Source organism: Amblyomma mixtum, chromosome 2, assembly GCF_055824585.1.
Source record: "Amblyomma mixtum isolate Tamu chromosome 2, ASM5582458v1, whole genome shotgun sequence".
Classification (NCBI taxonomy): domain Eukaryota; kingdom Metazoa; phylum Arthropoda; class Arachnida; order Ixodida; family Ixodidae; genus Amblyomma; species Amblyomma mixtum.
This window is the reverse complement of record NC_143013.1, coordinates 32743864-32752820: the sequence shown is the minus strand read 5'-3', so window position 1 is coordinate 32752820 and position 8957 is coordinate 32743864. Positions and strand designations below refer to the sequence as shown.

Sequence of the window (8957 nt, the reverse complement as noted above, 5' to 3'; positions counted from 1 at the left end):
TAACAAAAACAAATGTAACATATATTTTTCCCACGCATTTACATAGTCAGTCTCATGATGCTGTCACGGGCACTTCCTGAACCGTCTGGCCTAGCCTCATGCGCTCCAGCTTCTCTTGCCACCTTGTCTCCACATCGTCTGAGAACTTCTGCAGGTCCCGATCGTCAGAGCTGTGCAACTCACTTGGCCCTGTGCGCCTGAATGCCTGAAAAGAAGGATTGAAAGCCACATAAAGAAACTGCTGCCAATTCAAACACAGCTTCAGGCTCTTTCGACAGCTGCTTTGTGCCTTGTTGGTGCTTGAAAATAACAGTGCTCCAACATCATGTAACCATACAAGTCGGCAATGCAATACCCAGCAGTCCTGTGTGGACAAGTTTCGGATGCTCATAAAAGTCTAGAATGAGTCTATAGTAGGATACAACTTAAAAAAAAAAACAGCAGTTGCTAACACTGAGCCACGGTGTGCTGTATTACTCCGCTGGCCAATCGCAAATGTACACGAAATCGGCTTATTGATGTTTGACTATACTGAACAATCTACGTATCAAAATTCTAGAGCTCATAATTGTTTTCTTCTTGTGATAAGCTTCTTGTTTATGTAACAAGAAATGTTTAAGCAGCGGACTACTTTTTTCTCGCGAAGGAATTCTGTGCTCGGAGGCTGAATATGGGTGGAGCCTCACTGCAGACTTAAGTTGTATCCGAGCATAGTGGGTGTCCAAGCTAAATGTAACAGAGTTTTTATAAAGGCAGAGTCCTAGACCAATGAAACCAGTTCAATGCTGTTGAGTGTCGTACGGCCTAGTCTGCAGTATTTTTTTTTGTTTTGCAGAGTTAGTTAATTAGTTAACTAACTATAGATAACATTCTAAATACTGGCCTCGGGGAAAAACAACTACTAAAATGGTACCTTGTTTTTAAATGTTTCAGCCAACTATTTTTAAGGGTGATAGTAGTAGTAGTAGCAATAAATAGCCACTACTACTACTATACTACTACTATCACCCTGAAAAATAGTTGGCTGAAACATTTAAAGCAAGGTACCATTTAAGTAGTTGTTTTCACTGAACGCAAAAGAAAGTGCGCAGAATAAAGAATCTATCACTTTACAGAGGTGCTGCTTCAGCACCCCCAAGATGTGCTGTGTAAATAAAAAAAATCTGCTTATCTCTGAAATGCAGTCACCAGCTCGTGCTTTTGCACTAGCTGTGAGATATGAGGGAAGTAGGTTTTTCTCTCAGGCTGTGCTAGAGGCACTCAAGTTGCATCGCTATCAAGTGGGAGACTCTGCGCGCTTTCTTTTAAGGCTGATGAAAAAACTATTCAAACAGCACCTCGCAATGAACATTTCAGCTGGCTCTTTCCAAGGTGATCCAGGACCTTCGAATTGACACTTTTTTTCCTGAAGGCAATATTAAAAAGTTCGCTAGTTAGTCTTCACTAATCACAAAACACTAGAGAACGGAAAAAATACACATTAGGCGACACAATGCTCAACAGCAATTGAATCAGCTTCACTTGCTTAGGACACTCTCTCTTCATTAAAAACTTGATTACATTCAGCTGGAACATCTGGTATATGTACCATTCTGGTTTGGGAAAGAAAAAGCTTAACTTGTAACATGTATGAGTGCTGGCATGTTCCTTTTCTCGTAATGACATTCTCAGTAACACACACCCTGTGAACACTTTGACCACTAACCACACCTGCAACAAGCAGACTGTTCAACTGCAGTTAGCAGGTATGAGCAAGCATAATGTGCAAAACTTAACGAACCACATGCATTCATAAAGCAACCATAGCAGTAGTGGCATTCAGACCACTCGTGAAGAAGGTGAAGTAATGACACATTGCAGGGCTCCAGATTTACGTTCTCGGAACCCTTGCATTAGTTCATATTCCATTGCCTTCCAAACTAACAGAGGCCGAGAATGCATTCTATATGTCACAAGTTTTGACAAAGTTGCCTTTCCCTATATAGTGCACATCCTTTGTTAAAAGTAAAGAGCCTGAGAGCTTGGCTTCTAGCATGCAATGATGCTATGTTGCATCCATAGAAGTCTCCACTTTCTGAAGGGCGACAACAGTTCTTTTCAGATTCAAGAGATCTGGAATGCTTGCAATCCATAACAAGCCATGCTTCATAGCCAAGATGCAAGATACACTTTTGACAAAAGCTGTAAGCTAGCATGCAAGTTTTGCATTCAAACATATCCTTTTCAAGATGCCGCCATGCTGGTGCAGAGAACAATTTTTTAGGGTTTTTTGCTGCAACACTGAAAAAACAGTGAACCTCATGTTCATGGAGAGCGATCTGTCAATTTCTTATATAAAAAAAGTTTTGAAGCCAAGCTGCGTTTTCAAACTAGCTACAAGACATGGCTACAATGTGCACCAGTCAGTGTTGTAGGTATTTTAGCACCTGATGACTTCAAAAAGCTGTTATAAAATTATCTTTGAACATGTACAGCTACAAAGCCAATGGCAAGCTGAGAAAAGGAATTGAGAGGTACCTCCAAGAGGCCACACTGCCTCTGGTAGCAGAGAACTGCAGCAAGCAGGTGCCACACGGTGAACTCTGGCCAAAGCACCGAGGTGAACTCGATGACAGACCGACTGCTCTGCCAAAGCATGAAATCACTCAGGCGAATCTCTCCGGATGTGCGGATGAGCAGGTCAGGGTCTCGACTCTTACGGCTGTACATGGCATGACTAAGGGCAGTTTCGTCAACATCACTGCAAGGACAAAAAAAAAAGTGTCATAAAGCATAAATGAAGTTCCAGAAGTGTAGAAACTTTGGCCTGTTAGTATGATATAATTGTAACAGAATTCGCACAACTGATGAAGATGCAGTTAAAGATACAGATAGGGCAAGTGCTGCTTCCAACGATGTTTTACCGAGACACAGAAACAGAAGGAGCACTTTCACACATGCAAAACCACTCCTCCTTGCCAACTGTCCATGTTAATTTGTGCTAACTGTGTAACAACAACAAAGAAAGCACAGACTGAGAAAATGCACCGTACATGGAGCACGGCAAGTTACCCATTGTCATAAACACGGGGATGTAACCAGACAACATTGCACAAGGAAGAGGCATCGAGGAAGGTGCATATATGCTCGTGGCTTAGAATGCAAGCTTGCTGCACTGCACTTACAAATGACAGGAAAACAGAACACCTGGTGCATATTTTTGATAAAACCCTACAGCAGCACGGGGATAGTCTTTTCTTTGGCCACTACATGCCACCACCACACAACTGGCCTCTAGTCGCCTGTAAATTTGTGACATTACACAGATGAAGGCATGAGCATTGATCGACAATGAGCACAGCATGTCAGTACACTTATCCTTGTTTATCCACACCTGGTCTACGCACCCTGCTTATGCAAGTTTTATATGTCACTGGTCACCCGCCAAAAGATCATAACCAAGTTTTGCTCCCAGACAGTGTAAAACCTTCATTTCTCAAACAAGGACTATCACATCTGATAAGGATATTAAATATCTCTCTGTAACTTCCTCTGCCCTAAAAGCAAAATCACTTTGGGACACTTATGCTCGCGGAAATGAGGAAATGCTGTAAATGCCCCGTATTTATTGTATTAAAGGGCCACTGAGGACAAAATGTGGGCCTGTATCGACAGGGTGCTGCATTTGAATCAAAAAGGGATCACCCTCATGAAAAACTGAGCTTTTGTACGCCAGAAACGACCAAAAATTATATATAAATGTCTCGATCACCAGCCGATTTTGCAAGTAAAATGCGTGCTTCAACACCGGCTCTCGGGTAAGATCCCATAGGCTAGGTTATACAGTCGTTCACTTCAAAACAGTGGCAACTGTCCTCTTTGATAAGGGTGCCACAAGTTCAAATAGGTTGGCGGGAAAATATTTAAGTCCAATTTTCTCGGCGATAAGTGTCTTTAGCTGCCGGACAAACGTCAACATGACCAGAAAGAGCCAGAGAATCAATTTTTCTTGTGAACAATAACTGGAAAGAGTTGAGCAACAAATTCACAAAAAATTTCACTACCCAAATGTGGCAGTCAATGCTTTTGTGCATCTCGCAAATTAAGATGTTAATACTGTTTTTCAATGCACTTTAAAAGGGCTCTGAAACACCCTCTGAGGAGAGCACATATAAACTTGCTCAATCCCTGCACTTTGCTATTATGAACACCTGAGCCAACTAACACCCTTTGCACGCAGCAGAGAACCCACAATCACGTGCGGAAGTGGGCGAGACCTCTCCGACAACTTTTTCGTACTCATGTCCTATCTAATCAACAGATGGCTACTGATTAGATTCTATCAGACGTCACACAGCTACTATGGCTGCAGCCAGTCAGCCATGGTAGCCATGGCCCTTTTCTCGTCCGGTTTCATGATTAACAGTGCAAAGCTGCTGGGTCCACACACCTTACCATTTGCAGTATTGCATGAATGACTGTGAAGAAAACATTCTCTGCAGTTTTTGCTAAGTAGAAAGCGTAATCCAGCAGCTGTCATCCAAGTGAGTTGTGGGGTCGTGAGACGTGAACAGTCATAGTAGGAGTACAGGCGCGGCCATAAGTAAACGGAGCACACTATTGCGTTCAAAGTGCAATCACGCTTTCTCCATTGGTAATAAAGAAGCGTTGTTTGTCTACAAGAAAGCCCACTAACCTCCTCTACCAGCATGCGCGTACCACTGCTGGAAATTTCAATTAGGTGATGCGTGAAAAATATTCGAAGACTGTTGCGTGCTCCGTTTACTTTTGTCTGCACCTGTACATCTAGCCATGAGACGCCAGATGCCATAAAGTGTATCATACACGAGATCAATACAGGCATGTCAAGCTGCAACACATTATTTCAAGCATAATGGCGACCATTACTATAAACAGAGGCAAACCCTAGACATAGCGTGCATTTTGTCTGAATATTTTTCCTTTGTGATTCGTTATTACAGACAACTCGCTTTGTGGACAATTCTGCTCGGGAACCAAAGTGACCATATTAATGAGGCACGACTGTATTTACTGTTACACCCTCTAGTACAGGGTGCAAGGTTTGCGCAATCGTAGTGCCCAACTTGGGCTAGGTCCAAACGCAGCTCACCTTCCTAACAGTATAATATGGCAGTGCAGTAAACAAATGGGACCGTGGCAGTCTCACCTTGGTGAGAGGACGTTCTTCTCAACTCCCGTGGCCAGTTCTTGCATTGCCTTGCATATCTCATCTCGGGAAGTGTACGACAGGCATATGTTGAGGAAGCACCTGCAACATGCTAGTGTGAACAAAGCAACATGCTCCTGCCATAAATACCCTAACGCTATTGTTCCTATCTAAAATGAAATGGCAATAAAGACAATTAGCTTTACATATTTTACTGCAAGGGTAAAAAAAAAAAGATTATTCACTCTTCTGCTTCTCTGCATTCATATGGCTTGCTGGACGCAGAGCATGCAAATACAAAGTGGTAAAAAAGTAACAGAAAAAGTTAAAATCCTATCATTCAAGAAGTATAGACAGTGACAGCATGATGCAGTTTTCACAGAAATGGACAGAAAAATCTGAGGAATGTTTTCAATATTTTTTTTTATCGCAAGTTCAGTTACATTTGCCACTGAAAGGTGACCTTTTATTTGTGTGCGCAGTTTGTAAAGTGCTGCTATAGTGCCATCTGTCAATGACAAACGTGACAATCAAATTTTTTGTCATTCAAAAAATTACGACGCCTTTCTGTGCACTTCAGTGAAAACTGCATCCTGCTACTGTCTCTACTTTTTGAATTACGGAATTTTTACTTATTGTGTGACTTTTGGACCACCCTATACATAGATGCCAGCAAGAAAGACAAGTTCACAATGTTGTCTGGTTAAAACACAGACCATCAGATAGAAATTTCTTTTGGAGTTCAGACTGCCATTCACTTCGTGTCATCTTTTGATAGAGTTTTAATCACGCCTGAGCTAAAACATGCATCATGCATTGTGCGCATTTTTCTTTTTTTAATGCACCATGCTTGTTTTGTCAATATTTTTCTTGCTTGAACTGTAAGTTATTCATCTCTAGCACTTCCAGAAAAAGCAGCATAATAAGTGGTTATCTTGAGAAGTTTCACTCTATTCATCTGACCTATAAGTAGGGGTAGGACTTTTCGGTTTAAACTGAAAAACACCGATAAATGCACATTGAATTCGTTTTTTTTTTTAATTCGGTTTTAACTGAAAAAGGTCAGTGTTTCTGGCAGGTATGTCACAACTGGCTGTTCAGTACCAGTTACAGTAGGTCACAGCAGAAAACTGCTGGAACCAGGTACGTGGTGAGACAAAGGCATCTTAGGAATTTGGTACACTAACTGTGAGTTATAAGGCATTGATCCGCAAACTCAGACAAGCCTTTGTAAATAGGAAAGCTCGATCACTTAGCTAAGTGCTACAGGCTAGCGTTGTGCCGTCTGCTCAAACTTATCACCAATTTTGGGCCGTTGCTTCGTTCATTTTTCCACTGCATGTAAGAATACTGGAAGCTTTTGCAACCGCCAATGTGAAACCATGCATAAATGGCAAGAAGGTGTCGTGTTCTGGCTTCCGTGACGGTTAAGCAGCAGTTCCATTGCTGCCCCAGTATGCGGAGCATAGGGTGTACGGTCCTCTCGTTTAGCCCAGAGTGCAACCAGAATGTGACAATCAAGTTTTTAGAACTAAACTTCCACTTGCGTTTTGGGTCATGGCCCATGCAGTCATTACACTTCAGCATTTTTACTTCTTGTTTCGAGTGCACGACTTTCTTCAGCAAAAACGACTCTTAAGACAAACAAATTTACGTGGTATATACTGCTACATAGCGGCTGGTTTAAAAAAGAAGGGGGGGTTAAAGTAAACTGTACGTCACTTTTGACCGCACAGGGACATCATATATTCACCAACAAAAACCAAAAATTCGTATGTAGAAAATAACATTCGACGAAAAAAAAGAACGAAAATGATGTTCTGAAATAAACACCGAAGAAAGTCCACCGAATTTTCGAAACATAAAAGTCCAACCCCTACAGTGAGAAGTGTGCACCTGGAGACAACACAGAAAAGCGGAAGCAGCAGACTTCTATACCTTTGTTAGCTAGTAAGGCTCCTGAAATTAAATGAGCATCATAATGCTACAGACAACACAGTAGCATAGTTAATACAATAATAAACCAGTTACATTTGTTCTTTCAGCCCTAGTTCTTTCAGCCAGTCAAATCATTATGCTTTTCGTGGCATTAATAGTCACTGCGAGCCTCTTTAGTTCGTTTTCCTAAATAGCATGCAATTTGTATTTCAAAGCTAGTGCAGAGCATGGGGCTCATTTATGCAATCACGATCATATTTTAAGCAGGCAGTGCTGTTTTCATGAAGGTAAATGCTTTTTTTTCTGTAATAACCACAGAAACTGATTAACTTCCAATTCCGTCGTTTCAATGCTGACCCCAGATACAAATTGATGCTGGTGTTTAGCCCTGTAAGCATCATGGCAAAATGTTTACAGATATTCAAGCGGTGTGAGATGAAAACTCTACGCCCTCACAGAACTGAATGATCACATTACTCTGCTTCCAGTTAGTAGGCAGGGCCATAATACTCAAAGAAAAAGAAAAGCGCATATGCCACTAATGCCCACTTTTAGTATCCTGCTTACATTTTTTGTTTGTTTATTAGTTTACCTCACCTATGCCTCGACCCGTCACCATGATAACTCGCGAGTTCCTCGAAAAGCTATTCTCACCTACTAAGCGCTCGCAGTTGACATGCGAAGCTTACAGGCTGTACCTCAACCAAATCGAAAAGCCGCGGAGTTCTCACGATGTCATTCGCCAATTCGGGCAACTGCTATTTACCGCTTTACGCAAATCAATCAGACAACAATCGGCCACAGTACCTTGTGTTTGCCTGCGTTTGGTACACAACTTCGGCAACGACAGACTGTAGTTCCACCGGCAAATAGGACAAATTTCCAAGCACTCGGATGCAAACTCCATGCTCGTGGATCTTATCCCTGCATTTCCAAAGTGCATACGTGTCAATGCGCGCACGCTAACAGGAAATCAAGCGATCAAGTCAGGTATGCACAAGGAAAAACGAGAGAAAAATAACTTTGGCTGAACATACATTTCGCTCAGCATGTTTTTAAGCTTCTTGAGGGCCAGATCCAACAGGCCGTCTACTTCTTCTTTGCATCGTTTGAAATTTTCGATGCTAAACGCATAGACGGTCACTTCAGTGACTCCTAGTTCGGAGCACCAATACAGCACCTGAAAGGAAGCAGGTGTTTCATTTAGCAGAACCTGGCACCACGATAATAAATGCTCATGCTTTAGCCGCTACAATGGTCTCCTTACCTCGGCCAATTTGTCAAAGCCCTGAACGTGACCCTCCACTGATCGCATATTTTGCTTTCTGGCGAAACGCCGGTTCCCATCCATGATGACAGCTATGTGCGACGGTACCTTTCCGGCTTTTATAACACGGACAGCGACGGATTGCAACCAAGTAAGCTTCGTTTCTTTGATCCACGACATACTTTGCACCTGCGTAAAATTGGATGCCAGTTATCCAAAGCGTTTCAATCGGGCTTCACGTACGGGCAGCCTTGACACCTCTCATTCTCGGTTTTGAACTACGCTGTTCGTTCAAACACTTGCAACGTACCTTTCCTGCCTCACACAGTGTACGATGAGAATAAACTTTCTCTACACAATCTAAAACTTTCGCTGTGAACAAGAAATGACCGACAGCTGATTTACATCACAGCGGAATTGTACCGTCAACATCGACTCACTTGCCGACGGAAGTCGTGACCACTGGATATCGCCGTTACCCTTGTTGTATTACTCCGCGTAATCAAGGAGAAAATATTCTACAATATTATCAGGCTTTTAGCATAGCTTTTCAACGTGCGTACGCATTTAAATACCAGTAGTTTT

General features: G+C 42.2%; 1 protein-coding gene across 1 annotated transcript; it reads right to left on the bottom strand.

Moving 5' to 3' along the window:
* On the bottom strand, nt 1–8841 carry LOC149358888 (dehydrodolichyl diphosphate synthase complex subunit Dhdds-like). The gene is made up of 7 exons (XM_089571036.1): nt 8683–8841; nt 8373–8561; nt 8143–8285; nt 7913–8029; nt 5168–5269; nt 2518–2740; nt 1–205 (listed from the first exon to the last, which is right to left on the bottom strand). The coding sequence occupies exons 2-7, from the start codon at nt 8550–8552 to the stop codon at nt 53–55; spliced, it is 918 nt and encodes a 305-aa protein (XP_089427162.1). The 5' UTR covers nt 8553–8561; nt 8683–8841; the 3' UTR covers nt 1–52.
* Between the last annotated feature and the right edge of the window lie 116 nt (nt 8842–8957).

Excerpts from the sequence above, each read along its gene's own strand:
- LOC149358888 (XM_089571036.1), bottom strand. The coding sequence starts at position 8,552 with ATGTCGTGGATCAAAGAAACGAAGCTTACTTGGTTGCAATCCGTCGCT. Across the intron at positions 8,286-8,372 it reads GCTTTGACAAATTGGCCGAG|GTGCTGTATTGGTGCTCCGA; the intron begins GTAAGGAGACCA and ends GCTTCCTTTCAG. Across the intron at positions 2,741-5,167 it reads AAGAACGTCCTCTCACCAAG|TGATGTTGACGAAACTGCCC; the intron begins GTGAGACTGCCA and ends TTGTCCTTGCAG.